Source organism: Stomoxys calcitrans, chromosome 4 (assembly GCF_963082655.1).
Source record: "Stomoxys calcitrans chromosome 4, idStoCalc2.1, whole genome shotgun sequence".
Taxonomy (NCBI): domain Eukaryota; kingdom Metazoa; phylum Arthropoda; class Insecta; order Diptera; family Muscidae; genus Stomoxys; species Stomoxys calcitrans.
Genome location: NC_081555.1, coordinates 1,781,866 through 1,807,159, shown reverse-complemented (window position 1 = coordinate 1,807,159; position 25,294 = coordinate 1,781,866). Strand labels below are relative to the sequence as shown.

Sequence of the window (25,294 nt, the reverse complement as noted above, 5' to 3'; positions counted from 1 at the left end):
TTTATTTTTAAAATACATATCATCAAGGAAAATTGCCCGATATTGGATACGTATCACCATATATTATTTGTAAAATGTTTAGAAGCTGGCCTAGTTTATATGCAGATCGTAAAAACTATTGGGTATATCTATTGAGCTTGGCAAACCAACCAATCACGATGATCTGGGCTTTGATCTGGGCTTAAATTAAAAAAAACTTTAATCCACCGCCACATGTATTTAACCTAATATTTGTATACTAAAACTTTGACTACCAAATATCCCCAATTGACATCTTCGGAGGTAAGCATTTCCTAACCAATTACCTCACTTATACCATTATCCCCTCAGTTATGCATATATACAAAATGCAAATGTTCCCATGAATATGTCATTAAGGTCTAAGTACAAACTTTTCTCATATCAATAAGTGATGTCCGATTCAAGTTTAAGCTCAATGATAAGGGGCCTTCTTTTTATAGCCGAGACCGAACGGCATGCCGCAGTGCGACACCTCTTATTTAAAGGCACCTATAACTCGCCTTGTCATATCGAGCATCATAGGCACTCAGTATTTATGCAAGAGACGGTGTCGCCCGACCTCTCACTGAGACTCTCCGCTCGATACCGCTGATTGCCCGCGACTGCCGTTGTAGCTTCTCTGAGTGGAGCATTCCACTATCCGCAATGTTTGCACACAGACCGGGCCCCAATATTCCAGCATGTGTGATTCTCTTAGCTATCCCGTGACAAGATATAAAGATGTTGCTCGTGCTGGATTTGTTTATACATTCACCTACAGCACTGAACGCCTGTTGTTCAATCTAAACAAAAATTGAAATATGTTTCACCTAAATGCTGGCGACATCATTGAGTTAATCCCTTTTCCTTTCTGGAATGCTTTTTAGAATGTTATTTTCCTAAGAATTCAATTGTATCAAAATAAAATAAAAAAAAATTTTAAAAGAAAAAAATTAAAATGGTAAAAAAACATATTCGAAGAAAATATTGAAATAAAATTAAAAAAAAAACAGCTTGGTTGAAACCCGTTGTAGATTTTGTGCTGAATAATGAAAGCAAAAATGTCAAAAATATTCAATATCAGCAATAGTAATTTACACAAATATATTGCATAGTTTCGTCGGAACTGAGCCAAGCTTGCTATAATCTAAAACTGCTAGAAATATTTCACTCATCGGTAAGTGAGAAAGGTGCATAATGTAATCTCGCTTCAATTTAAACCTATGCGCTTTCCGGGCAAGTCATTTTTCTTTATCAAAAATCTTTTTATTATAACTTCCTTGCAGTATTTTTTTAATATTCATATGTAAAATTCTTGTTCTACAAGCTTAAAGCATATGGTTTCTATGGCGTGAAAAAAATATTCTTGCTTAGTCTATGCACGGTTATGTAAATGCAAATCCTTCATTCATCCAAAACATTGTCCAACCATTGTTGTATGTCATCTTTGTTGTCTGCTGGTGCTGTAGAATTATTTCCCGGTGTCGCCGGTGGATTCGCAGCCGCAGGAGTATTACGTCCCGACTGCATACTAGCCTTAGACATTTGATCCGTGGTAATATTTAGTAATTCATCCAATTCGTCAGGAGTTTCAGTGGACGGCTTCTTTGCATTTGATGCTTGGGATTTTTGACTTTTGGCGGAATTGGTTTTACGGCTGGCAGAATTGATTTTTATTCGTGGATTTTCAATGTGCTCTTTCAAAACATTTTGATAGGTTTTCTCGGCCAGCTCTGCTGACTTTTCCATAGTGTTAAGCTGATCATTAGTAAACATAGAGGATGAGAAATCCATGCGTTTGTAGAAGGGAATGGTTTGCAGGCCCACATTAATCAATTTGAGATTCAATGTAAAGTATTCGCTGGCTTCGGTGTTGTCCAAAAAGGACTCATTCTCTGCCTGCTCCCATTGTTTCTCCGATGAGAACTTAAAGTGTCCTCCCGATGACATGGGAAGTTGAGTCATAAGTTTAAAATCCCCAGCCCTCATTTGTTCATTCTCTTCATCTTCTATGTTCAAATCGACCAAGTCGTGATTATATCCAACTTGTGATGTTACCTTTTGTGCTCGTCCTTTTATCCACTCATTTCGATCCACAAATCGTTCATCGCTAGAATCAACAACATCCACATAGCCTCTAATTGGTTCCGGGCCAGAGCTTGACGATGTTTTACAATATTTGCTCTTATTTCGGTAATGGCTTTTCATTTTATGACGTTTGCTTTACAAAGAAATAACGACTAGTGTTAAAGCCTTGTGCCAAATGTTGAAGCTTACTATACTACTTACTCCTTAGATCGATTGTCCTTGCTTTCCATAATTGATTGCGTTTTATATGGCCGTAACTAGGAGTATTTTTCAGGAAGCAACGGGCTTTGATTATTGCCACAGGCAACACAAGAGCGAACAGATGTTCAAAATGCAAAGCGGTGTTGCCAGTCCTATTGGAAATATATAAGTATAGGTCTGTACGAGTACTTCCCAGCAAAAAATTCAGGGGGAGTAGAGCCATTTTTTCTCTTTAAAAATTTGCCAGCAAAAGTACACGAAAAACTTCAAAAAAAAATTGTAGAATAACAGAGTAAACTTACCATTACACTTGGTAAATTTTCTGTACCAGAGTATTTGCTGCTTTAACTCTTGTTAAAAACTCAATTATTATGAAAGAAATATGTATTCTCACAAAATAACTGGTTTTCATAAAACAGCTGACCTTCATAAAACATCTTTCAAAGTCGCAAATTTCTGCTGGCAAATAAAACTCCCAGCAGAAATTTGCAGGTTCTGAACAGCGTTGGCACTGCCAAAAACTATTTTCTGGCAAAATATTTCAAAAAACCTACTATATTTCTTCCCAGCCTACCAAAATTGTAAAATACACGCAATCTTCTTTTAACAGTTATTATTTAGTTAATATATACGAAAATATAACCGCACGCCCAGAACTTTGTATACCACAATTTTATCCAAATTTTGTTAACATTTGTGAACAAAAGAGTTTTTTTCCGGAATATTGGTCTCTATCGAGGATGAAACTACTCACTACACAATACTTTGCCAATTTCGACTTCTATGGGCTCAGAACCTCAAATGATCAAGCAGATCATTTTATATGGCAGCTACATTTAAAGATAGTTCGATATTGACCATATTCGCTCCGAATATCTGGGGTCCTATTGCAACTCATTGTTCTAAATTTAGGCTGGTACTATATTTGTTGATTACTATTTTCAAACACATATCAATGATATAATAACAATTTTATTAAACTTTTATCATATGTAACGAGGGAACGTCCTACTGAATGAAATCATCGATGTTTTTGCCATAAAATCTATTATCTAAAAAAGTCATCGGCGAAATATATCGCGAACGTAGTACCATATAGTATTGTTAGGTCGTCTTACACCGGTATTCACAAAACGTAAAACAGTTTCACAGTTAGTTTATTTGACAGTTCTATAAATGAAATCTGTCAAATAACCCTACTTTTAGTTTTGTGAATATGGGCATTCGAATTTACCACGATCAAGAATATGGGCAAACATTTTGTAGGGTCGCAAATGGATATTTCCATGTGTTGCAAACGGAACGTCCAAAACGGCGATGCTGGTTAAAATTTGCTCTCTCTCTCTCTCGCGCGCTCTCTTATTAGCGTATAAAACACGCCAACGACTTCCAATAAAAATTCGTGTAAATTTTTGAGTACACGAATGCATTTAATATAAAGATGGGACACTACCAGGAGTTCACACGACTAAACTTAACAAACTAGTGTGCCACCAATCCAAATACAGGTCGCTTCAGGCACACAAACAACAATCAATGGTAATTAACCACTTTTATCATGCCTTTAACAATATGACCATGGTTGATATGGCATGATTGTCCACAAACACACATCTACAATAGGTTAATTAAAAAGAAAAAAACATACCTGGGAGGTGAAAGCGATAAGGTGATCACATTTTGAAGCAATTTCTATGGTTTCTTGGTTTCTTTCGAATTCGAATGTTAAAGGCACGCACATGTACTTTAATTGCCGCAATTTACAGTTATGTCAAGCAGGGCTACCAATCCATGCATCTTTTCAAATTAAGATGAATTAGTGGATTAAGAACTACGTATCGTAACGCCCATTGTGAATTTAAGTTTATTTCCTCAAAGTAACTTGTGCTTATTTCCTTAACTTATTATTTGCCGTGTTTTATTTACCAGTCTAGCGGATTCGCTAGCTTATGGATAAATAAAACGCTCTTCCCGATAAATGATGTATTCTTTAACGTTGACAGCAGTGACACCACATCCGAAATAATCAAATATCAACAAAACAAACAAAGTCATTTTCAATTTTAAATAAATGTAAATGCCATAAATGTGATTTTATTAAAATCCTAAGCAATTATGCCAATTCAGAACGATTAATATCTTTTAATAAACGGCGATAAGATTAGCCATTTGCTAAACGAGGATAGGATTTTTCTTCATATAAACTAAGCGAGAAAATCTACTTAACGGGTAAATAAAACACCTCTATTATTTTGTGCAATATCAATTTAAAAAAAAAAATCCAGTAAGGAAAGGCAAAAGTTGGGATATGCCGACTGTATAATACCCTACACCTTCCCTATAAGTACAAAGTGGGAGCTATATCTAATTCTGAACCAATTTTTATGAACCTCGACGGATGTTTTAAGACGGGTCCGAAACAATTTTTTAGCAAATATGTTCAAACTGTAATAACTATGGTTGACAAATGACAAAATTTTTACAAATTTGCCAAAAGTTTGAACCGATTTCTGTGAAATTCACCAGTGTCGAGAGTGAAGAGAAAATCCTTCCTGACAAATTTCGATAGAATCGCTGAACCATTTGGTTATTGCATTATTATTGCAATATAAGTCCAAATCGGAAAAACATATATATGGGGGCTATATTCAAATATGAGCCGAGTTTTTCAATTTCAATAGGTTTCGTCTCTAGGTCGAAAAACATGCCAGTACTAAATTTTAAGACGATCGGACGAAAATTGCGACCTGCACAAATTACCATAGACAGAAATACAGACGAACATAGCTAAATCGAATCGGAAAGTGATTCTGTTTCGATCGATATACTTATCAATGGGTCTATCTCTATTCCTTTACCACAGTGGTGGTGTAGCGTATAATTACGAACTTCATGTTTTATTACCATTTTAATTCTACACGGTTGCCCAACGATCCCTTAAATAAATGAATTATTATTTATATATTTATTTAATATGAATTAGTCTTATAATAAAAACAAGGACAATATTTTGGAAGAAACGGTTTGGCTACTTTTGTCTCTTGTCTCTCTTTAGCCTATGCTAAATCATCCACAAAAGACGCAGCTATATCTTCCAATAGTTGATCATCGTCCATATTAAGACTTTCGTCAAGATGCTTCTTTCCGTTTTCCTCTTCCTTGTCGATTTCGTTTTCAATACGCGATTTTTTAGGACTGGAAACTTCATCATTGGATTCAACATCCTCTTCTTGTTGAACCATGGGGCTATCACAATCATCGACGCGTAGTACTATATCAGGGGATTTTTGATTTTCACGCCCTTGATCATAATTTGCAGTGAGTGATACTATTCTGCAGTCATCATCGTCCTGATCGTAGTTTACATTCTCAATTGCATCGCCATTGGAACTAGGTGATACTATTTTACAATCCTCATCGTCACCTGGTCCAATCAATTGAACATCCTCCTCATCACTTTCATGTTCCATTAACTCAACAATATCTTCATTTTCAACGTGATCATCTATTTCTTCGATTAACTGCACTTCATCATTGCTCGTTTTGTCTTCATTTGTCAAGTGCTTATCATACTGGTTTTCATCATCACTCTCGTCTTTGTTCAATGCTGACACCATAGGATCACCTAATAATCGTTCTTGACCCAACATTATAAAGGCGTTGCGTATATCTCGACCATCAACAGGAAATACCAAAGATTCTTTTTGTGGGTGAATCAACTTTTCAAGATTTTGTATGACTTCCTTACAATGGTTACGTACTCCTATGTTTCCATCACGACAGCAAGCATTGTTTAAAAGCATCAGTACAAGGTCCATGGGGGGCGGAGATAAATGATGCGGTGTAGTTACCATAACATAGACAACATTAAAACATTCCAGGCGGCATCGTGCATTGTTGTACAAATGACACGAGTCAAGAGGCAATTCATAGAAATTTCCACAAATCTGCAAAAGCGTCGTTTGTAGCAGCTTTATTTTTGTGGGCTTGAGGAATGAAGCTACTGAAAGCAACATCTCTTGAAGACAACGAAGTGCAGAGGTGCAGACCATTTGCTGTCGGTCTTCTTTTTGAGCCTTCATGGTGTGCTTTGCTGCCTTAATTGCCGGTTTGGATATTTTTGAGCGTTCATTCTGGGCTTTGTGCAATTGACGTTTCATTTTTTTGGACATATGTTTACCAGCTCCAGCACACACTTGCAGTGTTAGTTCATTTTGTTCTGGTATAATATCGGCCAGTATTTCATTGATCAAATACTCGGCAATCACATCGCAACGGCTGGCGCTACTTTGTATTCGGCACCACAGCGAAATACTTTCGTAAATTTTTCCTCGAAGCAAACCAAATGGTTTTTGGTTGCCGTTGTTTTCCGAGCAGCTGGTAGACTTCATAATGTCCATTAATAATGCCAATATCAAATTGTAGTAAGGCAGTAGGTGGCCTCGCAAAACTGATACAAGAGAATCCAACAAGTGTAAAAGGTCGATATGTACTTTTGGCATTAGCAACGCAATAGCTATATTATCAGTTATGGGATTTTGGTGTAAAAGGTTGCAAGTAACGCTCAAACCACGATTGATAAGTCCCAACAGCATTTTGGGCAGAATAGGTTTCTCCACTGGAAATGGCTCTTTAAGGGCCACAATAAGATATTGCATCAAATTGTGGTATCTTATATATAGCTGAGCAGCCCTATTGACCGGTTCATCTGAAAGTTCCAGCTTCTCCAGGGTAAGGTGCTCCTGTACAACACTATCGTCCCACATTTCATTGCAATTTGCAAACATGTCATCGAATATTGCATGAATGCTGCCAACCAATTGTGTTTGATAAGACTTCCATTGCGATTTATGACTGGAACTCCGAATTTCGCCTCCACTGACTTGTTGCAAAAGATGTAAGCATTTGCCGTTATAAATGACGATATCTGCTTGAAGGGAGTCATGGAACCTGGCAACAAATTTCTCAATTGTTCTTCTTGAAGGGCCACTGGAGGCCGGATACAATTTCAAACATGTTTCTACACAACGTAGAGCCGGTCCAGCGCACTCTATTGGCACGTGGTTTAGCGATTCATAAACTTTTGAGAGATGTCCTGTTGCGAATGATTTGGTCAACTCTGGGGTCTGAAGCGAATGAAAGGCAATCTTTCCCAGCACCTCATAGGCCAACGAAGATTCAGATGGTTGCATTTGAGGGTGACAAGCCTTCAAAGCCAAGGACGTCCATAGGTTACCAGTCTTGTTGAACACTTCAGCAGAACTATACTCGAGAAATTTATTCAGAAGCCTTAAACCCAATGGACGTGTTGTTGCCTTCGACAGTTGGGAGCTGATATTTTGGACATCATTCAATTGATCTGCTTGTAAGCCAGAGACTTGCTCATCCAAACCATCAACGTAAATGTTGAAATAGTTACTATCTGCCGAAGAAACTCCATGGATTACGGATAAAAGTCCTTCCATTTCGAAAATCTAACAAAAATCTTAATCTAGACGGACAGTCAAAAACTTGAAAAACGTGCTCAAGGTACATTTTGAAAAGGTAGGCAAGTTGACCAGCGTTGTATTTATTAATCCACACAATTTTATGAATTTTTCCTTTTAAAATACATTGCAACACAACACACTAATTTTTTACTCCGCCATAAAATATGTGTGTATATTTTGCAGTTCCACATTCCAAAGGCATCAAGGAATTAAAATTCTCTACTCAGTATCAATGCACCTCTATAACGCACAGGGTTGCATCGTTAGGGTTTGTTATGAGACTTTCTAATATGAGAACAGATGTTTTTTCACAGACCAACCAAGCAACCAAATAACGTGTTTACTACGTGATTCGTGTATTGGAAAGATTTTGCAGGAATATAATTGTGAAATTCACTAACTTGTGTTATTTTATTGATAAAATGTCCAATTTCACGTGCATTAATTGTAGTGTGAAATTCGCTTCAGCGGATATTCAAAGAGAACACTACAAGACAGATTGGCATAGATACAATCTTAAACGACGAGTGGCGGAGCTTCCTCCAGTGACAGCAGAAGACTTTCAGAGCCGTGTAATACAAATGAGAAATGCGGAGGCCACTGCCAATGAGGAACGCCAAACGAGTTTGTACTGCAATGCCTGCCACAAGCAGTTTGGAAATACCAAAGCTCACGACAACCACTTGCATAGTAAGAAACACAAAGAAAATTTGGTGAAATTCGAAAGGGATGGCTTAGAAAAGGAAGTCACCACCAAATCTGTTGTCCAGCCGCGTCCACATCCCGCCATTGCCGCCGCTGCTCAAGGTAAGGGCAAGTTTGCCTTGCAGCAAGCCAATCGAATGGAAGAGGAAGATGACGATGATGATTATGAGGACTTGGACGACGAGGAAGAGGTTGTTGATTCTGATGAACTGGAAGAAATAGCAGAAAATCCTCTAAAAGAAATCCACTGTTTATTTTGCTTACACGAAGCAGAGGATCTTGTTGATAATTTAAAACACATGTCCGAGGCACATTCCTTTTTCATTCCCGACGTTGAGTATTGCACAGATATTGAAGGCTTATTACACTACTTGGGTGAAAAGGTTGCAGTGTACTTTATATGCTTATGGTGTAACGACAGAGGAAAAACTTTTTACTCTTTGGATGCAGTCAGAAAACATATGGTTGACAAAGGCCACTGTCAGATGTTACACGAAGGCTTAGCTCTGGCCGAATACGCGGATTATTATGACTATAGTTCAAGTTATCCAGACAATGTAATTATATTATGGACAGGCCTTGTACAATTATAATTATTAATGATTTTCTCTATTTTAGGAAGAGGGCATGGATATTGACGAAGAAGTTGTCCCAGATCTATTGGATGGTGATGAGTATCAGCTGGTGTTGCCCTCTGGGGCCACTATTGGTCACCGTTCTTTATTACGTTACTATAAGCAACGTTTGAATCCCAATCGTGCATTGGTTCCCAAAAAATCTAGTAAACTTCATCATCTTCTGAGTACATATAGAGCTTTGGGTTGGTCAAAGACGGAACAAAATGCTGCTGCTCGTAAAGCCCACGACATTCATGTAATGAAACGTGTTCAAGCTAAATGGCAAATGAAAATGGGAGTACGAGCGAATAAATTCCAAAAGCATTATCGCGCTCAAGTAATGTTTTAAATAAAACTGGAATTCATATATGTATGTGCTTTAGAACATTTTCGTTTTAATAAACCAAAAAAAAAAAAACATTACCATTCTTAATAGATCTTTTTTCGGATTATTATAAGCATTATATTATAAAAAATAAATTGAAAACGAAATTTGAAATTGAATTGAAACTTTTTAACTCAATATTACTTTCTGTTCAGGGATATTCTAAAACTATATTTTAAAGTATGCAACACAACATGCTAATCTAGTATTGAACATTCTATTAAAAACCCAATATCCTTCGAATAGGAATCATGAAAAGTTTGGATTTATTCAAATTTAATTCTCAACAAGAGTTGTAGTTCAGCCTTTGATTCTATGTTGTACTTTTTTCTGAAACTTTATATGGTTATTAACCGATTTAGACCATACTTTGCAATGTTGCTGGAAGTCATAACAAAAAACTTCGCGCAAAATTTCAGTTATATCGGATGAAAATTGCGCATTATAAAGGCTCAAGAAGTCAAGACCCGATATCGGTTTATATGGCAGCTATACCAAAATATGGACCGATTTAGGCCATTTACAATCCCAACCGACCTCCGCTAAAAAGAAGTATTTGTGAAAATTTTTAAGCGCCTAGCTTTACTCCTGCAAAAATTAGCGCGCTTTCCACAGAAAGACGGAAGGGCATGGCTAAATCGACTTAGAACGTCAATACGATTAACAATATTTTCGATGAGTTACCAACGGAATGACCAAAAGGTCTGAGACCATCTATTTGGATAAAAGTGGAAGAAGCTGACACAAGTTTTTGGAAAGTTGCGCTTATTTAACTTATAATAGTGAAAATACTACAAAATCTAATTATTTTTACAAATAAATGCTGAATTTGTCTTTTTTTAAAATGGTTTGTGTTTCATTAAATATTTATTACGAGGGGGTGGGTTTTGGTTGAAATTGCAAAAACATGCATGAATTTCAGCACGACCCACATTTGTGTGTACAAATGCTCGTAAGCAGCTGATAAATTGATTGATGCCATATTATTTTTTTTTTTATATGTAAATGGCAACATTTTGGCCAAAGAAACAAAAAAAAAAAAATCAAAAAATAACCTGTGGTAACCTTGTCAAACCACCGAAAGAACGATTTTCGGAAATTTTCCACAAAATAGAACGTAGTACCAGCCTTAATAACGAAACAGGGGGTTTCAATGGTGAAGAACGAACATAGTACCAGCCATTAACTGAATTTATTTCAGCCAACGAGATAAAGCCAATAAAAAGAAGTGACAGATAGCTGTCATCCCTACTGATGCTGACAAAACAATTGGCACTACCAAGCATAGAGGAACGAGCCCCATATCCAAGGATACGGAACGCAATGGAAGCATTCGGTGATAAGAAAAAACAATTATAATGTTCAAAAGCAGAATAACTACATAATATTGTTCTTTTTAGATATTACCAAGATCGGCAGAAAGAGTTTGCTTCTAGAACGAACAGACTGTCATGTCGCCTATGTCGTTCTGAGTACCGCACGGCAATGCCATTCCTGTGACAATCCAGTTTGTGCAGAGCATTCAACACTTATGCATCGATGCTACAAAACTGCACTGATAATCACCCTTATTCCCGTTGTCGAAGGCGAAAATCGACAGCAGCCGTAGTCGATGGCGAATTTCACATTTCATGGCATTATCTAACTTATTCGCCTTCGACAGCTTGATAACTGAAAAATATTGTGTTAAATAAAAAAAAAAAATAATATAAAAGTAAGTTCCATACACACATCGACAAACAGACGCGATGAAGTTTAGAATGCAATTTACTGATATATCGATCGATTTTGTCAAATTTGACGGTCGAATTCGTCTTATGTGATACCAAAAATATAAAGGAATGTTCGTCTTCGACAACCATAATACCATTTTGTAAAAATTTCGTCATTCGACTACGCTATCGGCAACGGGAATAAGGGGGAATATGTTGGACGAGGGGCAATCTACACAACATATTTTTAGGTTTTTTTCATATAAAACCCATAAAAAATTAATAATGTTATTTATAAAAAAGTGTTTTTTCTAACATTCATTATACATGTATAATTAGTAAATAATAAATCAAAAAATAAAAAAATTAGTTTTCATATAAAATTCCATACAAAAACTATAAGGTGGTCCCTGTGAACTTCGTATAGGGGCAACGGATGACTCAGTCGTCGGAGGGTAAAGATTAGAATTAAATTATTTATTGATGGAGTAGTTATTATACATGCTGAATATTGTGATTGTTAATCACCCACTTGTGGCTTATAATTGCAAAATAAACAAATAATTGAATTTAGGTTACAATTCGCAAGTGACCAATAAATTACTGCTGAATCTTTATAAGGTCTGTGCTCTGTTTATATTTCAGCATTTATGGACAAAAATTATCACATGTCATCCACAATCAGTCAATAAAACTTACCATATCTAAATCTTGAATGGTAATCGTAGGCACACTACCACCTTGGTGTTTGCACATCATCAAGATCTATCAGATGTTTAAACATTTTTATCTAATTTTTGATCGATTTTAATTTTATTTAATGTGTGTAAAATCAAAATTATAAATACACCTTAAACTTAAAATGCTTATTATTCTTTCAAATAAAAAATAAAAAGAACAATGTTTTCAACAGGTTGGAGTAAAAAGTATTCCAAGCGCTAGATTGTTTTCGGCAATGAACAATTCTCATATGTATTGTGGGTATGTATGTATGTATGTTTTTCTTTTTAATATACTCCTTGTTAAAAATAATAAAAAAAACCAAGCGAGGAAGAACGTGTATGTATACAAACAAAAATTGAACTAAAAATTAAATAAATTAGGAAAAAAGATAAATTTTACTATTGTTTTTGTATGTGTGTGTGTGTGTGTTTATGTGAACTGATGAAAGAGTGTGGTTGTTTATTATAAATCGAAATATAAACTATTGAGTCATTTGTATTTTTATTATCGCTTTCTTCTTTTTTTTAGGTTCTTTAAACTAAAATTTAAATTAAAACTTAAAAATAAAGTTTAATGTAATTTACTCTGCATATTACTAGTAATTAATAATTAAAAATAGCACTTTGCATAAAGTATTAGTTGTGTGTGTGTGTGTGTGTGGGTGTTAAATTAAATCTGTGTTATTCTTGGATTTAAATCGTTCATCATTGATTATTTGGGAGAGCTACTCAGAGGCTAGAAGATTACGGCCGCGCGCCTGTCACTAAAAAAATAGCCATCGAAAGCTGAGTGTAATAGAAATGTTTCATATGGAGAACACAACCTTCTTCCCCATTATTAAGTTCAATACAAATGGACGGATTTGAAAAACCGCGTTCTAAAGAATCAGGAAAGGGTAATAGTTTTTGTTCCACAACGGAACTGTTGCAACTGTTGTAGAATACACTTTCATGGGAGTGTAAGAAGATCTCAATTTCGCAGGCTAAGCGTCTATCCACCCAAATTGTATGGGGGTCTGTCTAGCAGCTGTGGGTAACTCTCGTAAAACCATAATAGTAATAATGTGTATATGTTTTCACCTTAGTTGTTATCGAATAACTTTATCAAGTGTATGTACGTATGTATGTATATATGGATACATATATATGTGTGTTTTTATTCGTATGGATCTGTTATTAGGCATATGTATGTGTATCATGTAACCTAATTTGAAAAGAAATCAATTTAAGAAAAGGCAAAACAAATGGACAAAGTAACGCTTTAACGTTTAAATACAAATATTTTCAATAATAATTATCAATAATATATTTTATTATTAAATATGCGATCGTACTGGGAAGAAGACCTTTCTTCTCCTGCTGTGTGTTTTTTTTTTGGAAATTGGGGGGAAGTGTAGAAAATATACAATTTTTCTCTGCGAAACCCAACAGAGCAAATGGAGAAAGAGTCGACAGAATAAAGTGGAGAAAAATATTTAAAGTTAGAAGGCATGCTTAACTATTAAAGTTTCCATGAAACTAATGAATTACTACAGGACTCTGTTGAACACAAACGCCCACCATGGGAGAGGAGGCATTTCCGCTTGTGGAGGAAGCGCTACCACCGCCGCCGCCACCCCCACCACCTGGACCAACACTAGCCGAATTCGAACTATTGCTAGCGGAACTGCCGGACGGCATCATGCGTGCCTGTGAATCTGTGCGCCTTTGCGAATGTTGCATCTGTTGCTGTTGCAGCTTCTGATGATGCTGCTGCTGTTGCTGCATATGGGTTTGCAATGGTGTTTGCACCATGTCGCCGCCAACCACCATACTGGATGTGGGAAGACCAACACCAGAGAGAGAACCAACGTGACCCGATGAGGGCGGTGGCATGCCAAAGACATGATTGCTGGGCCCTGAACTGGACCAAGATGAGTAGGCAGGTCCGGCTGCTGAAGCCGTTATAACACTCGAATCGGTCATCATTAAATGCGAGGCAGCCGCCGATAGCGGATGATGTACCAAATCTAAAGGTAACGAAGCGGGGGCATAGTTGTGATGATGTGGCAGTGGTGGCGGCGGCGGCTGTTGCTGCGTCGATGAGTGTACCATGGATTGTTGAGTCGCCGGTGGATCACAGTCCATGGCCAGTGGATATTGATGGTGACTATTGTTGATGTTGCTGCTATTTTGGGTTGTACTACTACAACTACTACTATTGGCAGGTGATAGAAGGCCCAGCGATTGCTGAGCGGCGAGGAGTTGTTGTTGTTGCTGCTGCTGCTCGTACAATGATTTAATCAGCAAACTGCTTTGATCAAAGCTTTGCGGCCCACCTAAGCCGCCATTGCCACTGATACCTCGGGAACGTATAAAATTGCCCGATTGGCCAGAAGCTGCACCACTTAAGCTATTGGGTTGTTGTGTGGATGGATGCATTAAAAGACCTTGAGAGGAGAAAAAACAAAAAAAAAAAAATACAAAAAGAAATTATTACTCAATTAAGAACAAAGAGTATAGGTTATGCGAAGGGGTTTCTGCCTTTCAAAATGAGAACACAAACAAGTAAAAGCGTGCTAAGTTTGGCCGGGCCGAATCTTGGGAAACCATCAACATGGATTCTGCTAAAATATGGGAGCTATACTTACTACGGACGAAAAAGCCATTGTAAAAAAATGTATGAGAGATTGAGATCTTAAGTCAATTAAGTAATTTGGTGGAATGTGTCGATATGTTTCATTCATAAAATTGTATTAAATCAATAAAGTTTTTATACCCACCACCAAACGATGGGGGTATCTTGGTATAGCTCCCATATAGACCGATCCGCCGATTTAGAATCTTAGGCACATAAAAGCCACATTTATTATCCGATTTCGCTGAAAATTAGGACAGTGAGTTGTGTTAGACCCTTCGGCATCCTCCCTCAATTGTGTCAAGATCGGTCCAGATTTGGATATAGCTGCCATATAGACCGATCCGCCGATTTAGGGTCTTGTGTCCATAAAAGGCGCATTTATTGTCCGATTTTGCTAAAATGTGGGACAGTGAGTTGTGTTAGGCCCTTCGACATCCTTCTTCAATTTGGCCCAGATCGGTCCAGATTTGGATATAGCTGTCATATAGACCGATATCTCGATTTTAACTCTTGGCCCCATAAAAGGCGCATTTATAACCCGATTTTACAGAAATTTGACACAGTGACTTATGTTAGGCTTTCGACATCCGTCTCGTAAATGGTTCAGATCGGTTTATTTTTAGTTATAGCTACTAAAAAGACTAATCAACTTAATTCAAGCGAACGCAAAACGACATCCCAAGCAATATCGAATGTCGAGCCTAAAAAATATATTCCGTCTAAGAAGAAGCACTGACCAGAGAAAAGTGCTTAAACCAATTAATTAAATTCCCTTTGGGATTAGATTAGATGAGGTTGACACGTAGACAGCATTTGCCCCGGCATCCGCTTAGGTTCACTGGCTTCAGTCTGTCGCTCCAATATTATACGATATGATATCAAAATGACCATTAGATGGCTGGTTGATTCTTTCTAACCTAACCAAACCTTTTAACTACAACAACTGGCATACTGTGACACAGAAAAGTCTACATACCTTTTCAAAAATGCTATCTACGTAAACTTGCAGATGACTCATTACGATATGATTAAGTAACAAGTAAAAGCGTGCTAAGTTCGGCCGGGCCGAATCTTATATACCCTCCACCATCAAAATGATGAAAAAAAAAATTTGCTCTGCTATTAGAGCGACATCAAGATATGATCCACAATTAAATTATATGTTGGAGACCTGTGCAAAATGTCAGCCAATTCGAATAAGAATTGCGCCGTTTGGGGGCTCAAGAAGTAAAATAGAGAGATCGATTTATATGGGAGCTGTACCGGGCTATAGACCGATTCAGACCATAATAAACACTTATGTTGATGGTCATGAGAGGATCCGTCGTACAAAATTTCAGGCAAATCGGATAATAAGTGCGACCTCTAGAGGCTCAAGAAGTCAAGATCCCAGATCGGTTTATATGGCAGCTATATCAGGTTATTAACCGATTTAAATCATACTTTGCACAGTTGTTGGATATCATAACAAAACACGTCGTGCAAAATTTCATTCCAATCGGATAAGAATTGCGCTCTCTAGAGGCTCAAGAAGTCAAGACCCAAGATCGGTTAATATGGCAGCTATATCAGATTATGGACCGATTTGAACCATACTTGGCACTGATGTTGGATATCATAACAAAACACGTGGTGCAAAATTGCATTCTATTCGGATAAGAATTGCGTACTATAGAGGCTCAAGAAGTCAAGACCCAAGATCGGTTTATATGACAGCTATACCAGGTTATGGACTGATTTGAACCATACTTAGCACAGTTGTTAGAAGTGATACTAAAACACTAAGTGCAAAATTTCATTTAAATCGGATGAGAATTGCGCCCTCTAGAGGCTCAAGAAGTCAAGACCCAAAATCGGTTTATATGGCAGCTATATCAAAACATGGACCGATATGGCCCATTTACAATACCAACCGACCTACACTAATAAAAAGTATTTGTGCAAAATTTCAAGCGGCTAGCTTTACACCTTCGGAAGTTAGCGTGCTTTCGACAGACAGACGGACGGACGGACATGGCTAGATCGACATAAAATGTCGCGACGATCAAGAATATATATACTTTATGGGGTCTCAGACGAATATTTCGAGTTGTTACAAACAGAATGACGAAATTAGTATACCCCCCATCCTATGGTGGAGGGTTTAAAAATTAGATATTTAACAACATATGACAATTAAGAGAATATAATAACTTTATAAAAATTTAGTTTTGTAAAATGTGTTTTTGAGTAGGATATGTAGACCCCTCTCTGTGCCACTCTACATATGTAGGAATGCATCAAAGAAAACACAAGGTTGGCCACAGTGGTTCTTCTTTTTTGGTTGATTATATCATAAATTTTTTTATTAAGTTTCTTTTTTCTGTCTTGTTTTTTTTTGGATTTTCATCATATAATCATTATTTTGTTGTTATTATTGGTTTATGTGTTCTTTTTATTATTTTGCGTTTTTGTTGTTGTCTGTTTCATTACAATATTATTTACGAAATATTAACTTAAGTTAAATGAAATACGTGTTTGTTTTGTTCCGTTTTGTAATTATTTTTTTATTATTCCTTTACTTCTTCTTTCTTGTTGTTGTTGTTGTGTTACTTTTTAATGCTGTTTTAAGATGAGTTTTGTTTTATGTGTTCTTTTTGTTTTGGTTTACTTATCAATGGCTTAAAGTTGTATAACATTTGTTTTGTTTTTTTAATCTTCCCTTATTTGTTTGTAAAATACGTTCTGCATAATTCATGTTTTGTGATTCGAATTCGAAAAAAAAGTAACGAAACACTTTAGAGATGTAAAAAAAAGAACACAAAATGTTAGGGAGAAAGTAAAAAAAAATCTTCAATATTGAAAAAAAAAATTATGTTTAGGAGGTTTTTTGTTTGTTTTTTAGGTTATTTGTTTTGTAAATAAATATAGTGTATATATATTTTTAATTTTGTATTGTTATTTGCTTTCTAATATGCTTGCCCTACGGAAACACCCCTTCTTCAATAGCATTGATTTTCATGTCATAACTGTTGAGTTGTGGATGCTATACACTTTTTATTCTTAACTTGCAACTGCGTTCGCTGGCATGCATGTGTGTTCTTATGGAAATTCTAATTAAAAAAGGAAGAAGTCAATCGAAATTTGGACTTGTAGTTTTGAAAACCTAGCCAACTTTGTACTACGCATAGCTTTATGTAAGAAATCTCGCAAATGATTGCAATCTATCAAAAAAATCGATAAATATCGGTCAGGGACTAGGGTGGCTGACTAGGGAATACTTTGACAGAGCTATTTTTGCTCCGACCGTGACATAATTACCAGGTAGTGTACCGTAAACAGCTGAATACCGTTTTTTCTCACGAAGTGCACCATCTGTCAGCGAGCTTTGATTGTGTGTGTTTTATATTGGGTTGCCCAAAAAGTAATTGCGGATTTTTCATATAGTCGGCGTTGACAAATTTTTTCACAGCTTATGACTCTGTAATTGCATTCTTTCTTCTGTCAGTTATCAGCTGTTACTTTTAGCTTGCTTTAGAAAAAAAGTGTAAAAAAAGTATATTTGATTAAAGTTCATTCTAAGATTTATTAAAAATTCATTTACTTTCTTTTAAAAAATCCGCAATTACTTTTTGGGCAACCCAATAGTTACCCTGTGGGAAATGTCAATAGTAGTAAATCTATACTGACTTAATATTGACTTTGTCACCAGAACTACTGACAAATAGTACCCAAGTCGATGCTTTTTGTTATAGGAATTTTATATGAGCTTGTCATTCAGCAGTAAATAGTAAGTCATTAGGGAATATATAGAGACATTGAGGGATGTATAGGGCATTGTCAATAGTATGTCAGTAGGGACATTATATAGATATGTTTAATATTTTGGTCCGTAATTTTCGAACTTTTCACTCAATTTCAAAACTATCGCAATAAGGCATTAAATTAAAATAAATTTATTTGTTCAAATTATATATTTAGTAAAAAAAACTAATATGAAAAGGAAATCGTTGGATAGTTGTCAAATGATCCGTCAAAAATTGCTGTGTCCAAATACCTGATGTCGGTTGCGAATAGCATTATCACCACGAATTATCTTCTTCTGCCGTGTCTTTTTAGCACACACAAGAAGTTTAAATTGGTGTCTAGAATTTGTATTACAATAAAGCTAAAGGGTGATTTTTTTGAGGTTAGGATTTTCATGCATTAGTATTTGACAGATCACGTGGGATTTCAGACATGGTGTCAAAGAGAAAGATGCTCAGTATGCTTTGACATTTCATCATGAACAGACTTACTAACGAGCAACGCTTGCAAATCATTGAATTTTATTACCAAAATCAGTGTTCGGTTCGAAATGTGTTCATTCACCGTAACGTTGCGTCCAACAGCATCTTTGAAAAAATACGGTCCAATGATTCCACCAGCGTACAAACCACACCAAACAGTGCATTTTTCGGGATGCATGGGCAGTTCTTGAACGGCTTCTGGTTGCTCTTCACTCCAAATGCGGCAATTTTGCTTATTTACGTGGCCATTCAACCAGAAATGAGCCTCATCGCTGAACAAAATTTGTCAAAATTTGAACACATTTCGAACCGAACACTGATTTTGGTAATAAAATTCAATGATTTGCAAGCGTTGCTCGTTAGTAAGTCTATTCATGATGAAATGTCAAAGCATACTGAGCATCTTTCTCTTTGACACCATGTCTGAAATCCCACGTGATCTGTCAAATACTAATGCATGAAAATCCTAACCACAAAAAAATCACCCTTTATAAACTTACACACTGGTCAGCTTATGTCACTAATTAGCATCAATTGCTTAATTTGGAATTTTTTTTCGTAATGATTTTTGAACCAGCAAATTTATTTTCAAAAAAACAATTGAGAAAACGATTAAAAAATAAAATAAATTATAGTATGTCACCTGTCAATAAAAGCAATGTAGACAATTTGGTGACAATGTCACGTACATAGTAGACAAAAGTGGTGACTTGTGGGTGACCTCAGTCTTCCTACAAGGTAAGAACCATAACACACACAATCACGAAAAATGGCGCGAACTTGTAACATACCCAAAATCAGAGTTGCATCAATCACTAATTTTGACAAATAGAGCACTCAATATGTCTACATATATGTTGGATGAAATAGCTCGCTTTAATCGAAAAAATTGCATACTTATTCAAAATGTTTCATCCGTATCACACGATGTTCATAACTTTCACATATGCTAAATTTGACATGTGAAACCTACCCACCCCACCTATGACGTTGAAAGTCTGGGGCCGAAGATTACCGTATCTGTGAACGAATAAAATTGTTAGAAAATTTTTGTTTTGGCATTACCGCATTCGTTAAGGAATAAGCACTTTCGACACGCGAGATTATGGCATTTGTTAACGAGAGTATAATCGAGTATCAGCTATTCGAAATCCACTCGTGAGCTCTGGAGCAATCGAATAGAATTGATATAAATAGTTAAATTAAAAGTTTTAGAGTGTAATTATAATATGAAATAAATAAATATGTATATACTTTTTCGTATTTAGGAATAATTTATGCAAAATAAATGGGCTACAAAAGGTTGAAATGACTCAATTCATGGGCAATGGCAGCTTTGGTACCGTGGTGGACATGACCCCTTTGAAGTTTAGCTCAAATCAATCAAAGTAGTGGTCGCTGTTTTGGAGCCGTGCGCAAGCAAATATTTGGCAGAACAAGGACGTACCAACAAGACTCGGCACCGTCAAGACTAGACACCGTGCTTTGGAACGTGTAAACCAAGAATGGCAAAAATCATATTCCTTACTTCATTTGGTCAACAAAGTGGCTGTCCAATTCACCACATACCAATCCAATGGACTTTTTTTAATTAAGGCCACTTTTAAGTGCAAGGTAAGGACTACAAAATATTCCCGTATGGATGTGCTGAAGAAATATATTTTACGGGAATAGGTCTACATACCGGCAGATTACATTGCTTGCAATTCGTTTCTTTAACGACTCGGAACTGAAATGATAATTGAAAATGTGGTCATATCGCACAAAAGTGATGGATTCAAAAATATTTCCACATATTTTCGTACTTTGAATCGATAAAAAATAGTTTACACAAAAATGTGGTCGTTTGTCAGCTACCCGGTAAATCTAAATAACCCGCATTTGTTATTAATAATATAAATGTTTTATTTAGATTATTTATATACGCTTTATTCGGCAGTGACATTAGATATACGCACATAGTTATTATCCTCTTCAGAATCAGAGGACGACAAGCACAACAAAAGCAACGTAACCATGTTTTTTTATTAATAAATTCACGTTTGTTCCCAAAAATTTCAATAAATTCATATTTTTTACAAAAGCCGGGTAGATGGTAGTTGTCATTTGTTCAAATCAACTCTGATGCAAAAATAATTGGTAGCCATTTGAAAAATTTCGATACTTCGACTTTTGAGTGCGGCAATACATCCATTCGATATGTGTCGAAATCTCTATCGATACAAAAGCGTGCTCGATCACGTATGCGGTAATTCGGCCTCTGGATTCGAATCTTGGCGAGAACATAAGAAACAATTTTCAGTGGTTGTTATCCGCATCTTATGATGAAGACATTTGTTAGGTACTATGCCATGCAAAAACTTCTCCCCAAAGGTGTCGCCGTTCGGCCTCGGCTATATAAAAGGAGCTCATTGAGCTTAAACTCGAATCGGACAGCACTAATTGATATGTGAAAAGTTAGCCCTGTTTCTTAATGAAATGTTGATGGGTAAATTTGCAAATTTGACATATCTTATGACCAATACATGTCGTGTGATAGCACCTTAACGAATGCCAAATCGAGTATCAGCTGTTTAAATTTCACTCGTGAGCACCAAGTCAATCGAGTCAAAATTTTTATTTGATTTTTGTAAATAAACAATATAAAAATTTAGGTTTTTATGTATAATTTAGTTTGACATACAGTAAATAAAACAATTTTTGTTACTAAATAAAACAAAATAAATTCTTCCTAATTGGTCAAAATTGTATTGCCCAATTATGACCACTTTATCACTCACTTCTCTGCAAATACTCACTACAGAAGGAATGCAGTTGTTATATATTTTTTGCTATAAACATGAATGAATATTAAAATCAATTCCAATGCAAAATTAATCGATTAAAAATTTCAATACGGCAGCTTTCGAATACGGTAATAAATTCATTCGATATGTGACGAAATTTTTTTTCGATTCTTTGCCCTACTCGTTCCCGAATGCGGTATTTTAGCCCAGACCAAAATTTATGCAAAATATTCCAACTCTTAATCATTAAAGCGTAGCTAACAGGGATGATTAATCGTTTATTAATCATGTTTGGTTACTTACGGCCATATTCACAAAACCTAATGAAACCATCAAATAGATTTATTTGACAGTTCTATAAAGAAAATCTGTCAAATAAACATATTTTAAATCTACATTAAACACTGCTAATTAAATCCGGAATTAAGGCTCTCGTCTGCTGAATTTATAAAGGAAAACAGATGATGGAGCCATTAAATTCGTATTTAAAGAGCAGTGCAAACGGGGGTTTAAGTTTTGTAAAAAAGGCCGTTAGAATTATTTTCAAAAAAGTTATATCGATTTCTTATTTTCGTTACCTTTTCTTTCTTTACTTCTCTTTTTTATTTTATATTGTTTTTCAATAGCTGCCAAATATTGACTGCACATTTCTGTCCAAACAGAAATCAGTTGATGCCTATTATCCAAAACATCAAAATGATTTTGATTTTTATAGCACGTTTACGTTGAAATTTGTATGATATGGATTTAACTAAATCCAAAGACAAATCCTGCGTTTTTTGGGGATTTCTGCGAATGTGCATATCACACATCTATACACAATTCTTGGAAACAGTTGCATATTTTGGTACTTTTATTATTTGAGATTTAAAAATAAATCCTGCAAAAATAGAATTTATTTTTGTTTGTTATGATTTTATAAATGGAAAACAAATGATCGATCCATTAAATCCGGATTTAAAGAGCAGTGTAAGCGGGATTTTAATTGGGATTTAGTGGCCAATATAAATATACTTTCAGCCATAACTTATACCAATGTGCTCATGTGATGTACAGTGTAAACTCCCCACAAGACCGTTCGTGCACTCGATTTATACGAATTTAACGGTAATTTATTACAAGAACCAGAAGAGAGGGGATGAGCATAGAGCGAGAGAGAGAGTGTGAGAGAGAATACTTACTAGAGATGTGCACGCGATTGATATTTCACACACGCTAACGATATAAAAACATTATTCACGCACGACTTTTTTTATGTCAACTCAGTTCTCGCACGATCACGAGACAAAAAATTTACTGACGCACTACTCATAAAAAAATCAAGACTCACAAGAAAAATTACGATTCACAAAAAACGAAACAAAATTTCCATGAAGCGAATAATATTTTTTTTGCAAATGTCGGCGAAAAGTAGGATAAGGATAGGCGAAAAAGTAGAGCTCTGCTTATAGTGAGGAAAAAGGCACTCGTCAGCTGATGTTATAAAGGGAAAACAGATGATCGAGCCATTAAATCCGGATTTAGAGAGCAGTGTAAACGGGGTTTAATACATCACAGTTATTGAATTGGCAAGTATTAGAGGTGTGTCGTGAGTAGTCCTGTCACGCGTGAGTCAATTGATTCGTGAGTGAGATCCAAATCTAATCACGTGATCGTTGTTAACCCTCCACTTATGCTAGCGACATTTTTTTAGAGCTGGAAAACTATCGACAATTACTCCATTCGATAGTTTCTATATTTTTTTCTTAGCTATCGATACTATAGCCAATTATGCACGCTTTAATAGAAAACACCTAAAAGCGCTTAAATTAGGCCGGTTCGTAAAAACGCCTGTACAACAACTATATTTGAGGGGTTGGTTAACCCGTCTTCGAGTTTATATTACAAGCACCTTACACATGTTTGATCTGAGAGCTCTAAACGCTTTTGGGCTTTCTCCTGCTGACCTAATACCCTAAGTTGGAATTTCCTACACCCGAAACTTTGATTATTATTAAGAAAATAATTGAACAATGATAACAGCTATTAGATATTCAAGAAGTGAAACCGCTAGATTAGGGAACTGAAGAAGTGAAATCGCCTGATTATGGAATTCACGCACAAAATTTCAGCTTGATTGGCTAATAATTGAGGCTTTTGGGCGTAAAGATGTCAAATATCCATTCTACTTAAGTGGAAATATCAACGGATGCCACAAAATTAGGCAAATATGGGACAAACGCGTACTTTCATGTTATATTGTCTTAATTTTGAAATATGACTTTTAAAAAACTAACGGTTGGCTTATGAATTATGGAATTATTGGCTACTCCAATCATTTTTATCAAATCGGGGTACATTTCAACAAAAAATGAAGGGGTCGATTATGGATGGCAACTCAACTATAGTTGCGTTGCCAGATGATAAAATCATGAAATAAATGTTACTATAAAGTTGGAAATTTTTGTCAGTGGCAACTCAACTGAAGTTGGGTTGCAATCAATAATTGCCCCATAAATTTACCGATAGTATCTATAGCGGAGACCGGAAGGCATGCCCTTGATAAACACCTCTGGGTAGACAAGCTGTACACATGCTGTCTTCAAATCACATTTGTATAAACGAAAAACAAAAATTTTACTGTAAAACCAAGATATTTTTACCCAATTTCAAATAACCGATAACGAACGAAACGCATAAACTAGAGCTGGCAAACTATCGATAATCACAACATTCGATGTTTCTAATAATTTATATCGATACTATCGATGAGAAGTAAAAACAAGTAAGAGCGTGCTATGCATCGCATTTGTCGAGTTCCTTGCGCGGTATCTCTTTTTAGGCAAACAAAGAATAATGGAAAATAATTGTTATGCTATTGGAGATATATCAAGTTATAGTCCGATTCGGATCATCATTCAATTTGTTGAAGACCATAGGAGAAGTCATTGGGTAATATTTCAGTCCATTCAGATAAGAATTGCACCTTGTAGGGGCTCAAGAAGCATAATCGGGAGAACGGTTTATATGGGAGCTGTATCAAGTCTTAATCGATCTAAAGACCATATTGGACACATATGTTAAAGGCCGTTGTAAAAAATATCAGCCAAATCGGATAAGAATTGAGACCTCTAGATTAGAAGTCAAGATCCCAGATCGGTTTATATGGCAGCTATATCAGATTATGTATCGATTTGAACCATATTTATCGCAGTTGTTGGAAGTCATAACAAAACACTTCATGCAAAATTTCTGCCAAATCGGATGAGAATTGCGCCCTCTAGTGGCTCAAGAAGTCAAGACCCAAAATTGGATTATATGGCAGCTATATCAGGTTATGAACCGATTGGAACCATACTTAGCACAGTTGTTGGAAGTAATACCAAAACACCACGTACAAAATCTCAGCCAAATCGGATAAGAATTGCGGCCTCTAGATACTCAACATCGGTTTATATGGTAGCTACATCAAAACATGGCCCATTTACAATCCCAACCGACCTACACTTATAAGTATCTATGCAGAATTTCAAGCGCCAACTTTACTCCTTCGAAAGTTAGCGTCCTTCCGACAGACGGACGGACATGGCTAGATCGACATTATGGGGTCTTAGATTCATATTTCGAGGTCTTAGATTCATACCCCATCCTATGGTGAAGGGTATAATCAGATGTCCGATTTAGTTAGTAGCAATACAGACCGAATAAAACCAAGTCAGTTG

At 36.0% G+C, this 25,294-nt stretch overlaps 4 protein-coding genes across 5 annotated transcripts in view; 1 reads left to right on the top strand and 3 right to left on the bottom strand.

Moving 5' to 3' along the window:
- Positions 1-1,276: 1,276 nt before the first annotated feature.
- On the bottom strand, positions 1,277-2,430 carry LOC106091470 (uncharacterized). Its single transcript, XM_013257998.2, has 2 exons — positions 2,290-2,430; positions 1,277-2,221 (listed from the first exon to the last, which is right to left on the bottom strand). Exons 1-2 carry the CDS (start codon positions 2,316-2,318, stop codon positions 1,405-1,407), a joined length of 846 nt encoding a protein of 281 aa, XP_013113452.2. The 5' UTR covers positions 2,319-2,430; the 3' UTR covers positions 1,277-1,404.
- Positions 2,431-5,239: 2,809 nt separating this feature from the next.
- LOC106091480 (proline-, glutamic acid- and leucine-rich protein 1) lies at positions 5,240-7,824 on the bottom strand. Its single transcript, XM_013258018.2, has one exon. The coding sequence runs from the start codon at positions 7,752-7,754 to the stop codon at positions 5,346-5,348; it is 2,409 nt and encodes an 802-aa protein (XP_013113472.2). The 5' UTR covers positions 7,755-7,824; the 3' UTR covers positions 5,240-5,345.
- Positions 7,825-8,080: 256 nt separating this feature from the next.
- LOC106091481 (cytoplasmic 60S subunit biogenesis factor ZNF622) lies at positions 8,081-9,604 on the top strand. The gene is made up of 2 exons (XM_013258019.2): positions 8,081-9,040; positions 9,102-9,604. Exons 1-2 carry the CDS (start codon positions 8,201-8,203, stop codon positions 9,447-9,449), a joined length of 1,188 nt encoding a protein of 395 aa, XP_013113473.2. The 5' UTR covers positions 8,081-8,200; the 3' UTR covers positions 9,450-9,604.
- Positions 9,605-12,726: 3,122 nt separating this feature from the next.
- The window catches only part of LOC106091473 (serine/threonine-protein kinase minibrain), a 77,420-nt gene continuing 64,852 nt past the window's right edge, over positions 12,727-25,294 (bottom strand). For both annotated transcript variants that reach the window (XM_013258001.2, XM_013258000.2), the window contains one exon: positions 12,727-14,348. In XM_013258001.2, coding sequence (XP_013113455.1) covers positions 13,438-14,348 — 911 coding nt within the window. In that variant the 3' untranslated portion in view covers positions 12,727-13,437. The remainder of the gene's footprint in view (positions 14,349-25,294) is intronic.

Excerpts from the sequence above, each read along its gene's own strand:
- LOC106091470 (XM_013257998.2), bottom strand. The coding sequence starts at position 2,318 with ATGGAAAGCAAGGACAATCGATCTAAGGA. Across the intron at positions 2,222-2,289 it reads AAGGACAATCGATCTAAGGA|CAAACGTCATAAAATGAAAA; the intron begins GTAAGTAGTATA and ends TTCTTTGTAAAG.
- LOC106091480 (XM_013258018.2), bottom strand. The coding sequence starts at position 7,754 with ATGGAAGGACTTTTATCCGTAATCCATGGAGTTTCTTCGGCAGATAGT.
- LOC106091481 (XM_013258019.2), top strand. The coding sequence starts at position 8,201 with ATGTCCAATTTCACGTGCATTAATTGTAGTGTGAAATTCGCTTCAGCG. Across the intron at positions 9,041-9,101 it reads GTTCAAGTTATCCAGACAAT|GAAGAGGGCATGGATATTGA; the intron begins GTAATTATATTA and ends TCTCTATTTTAG.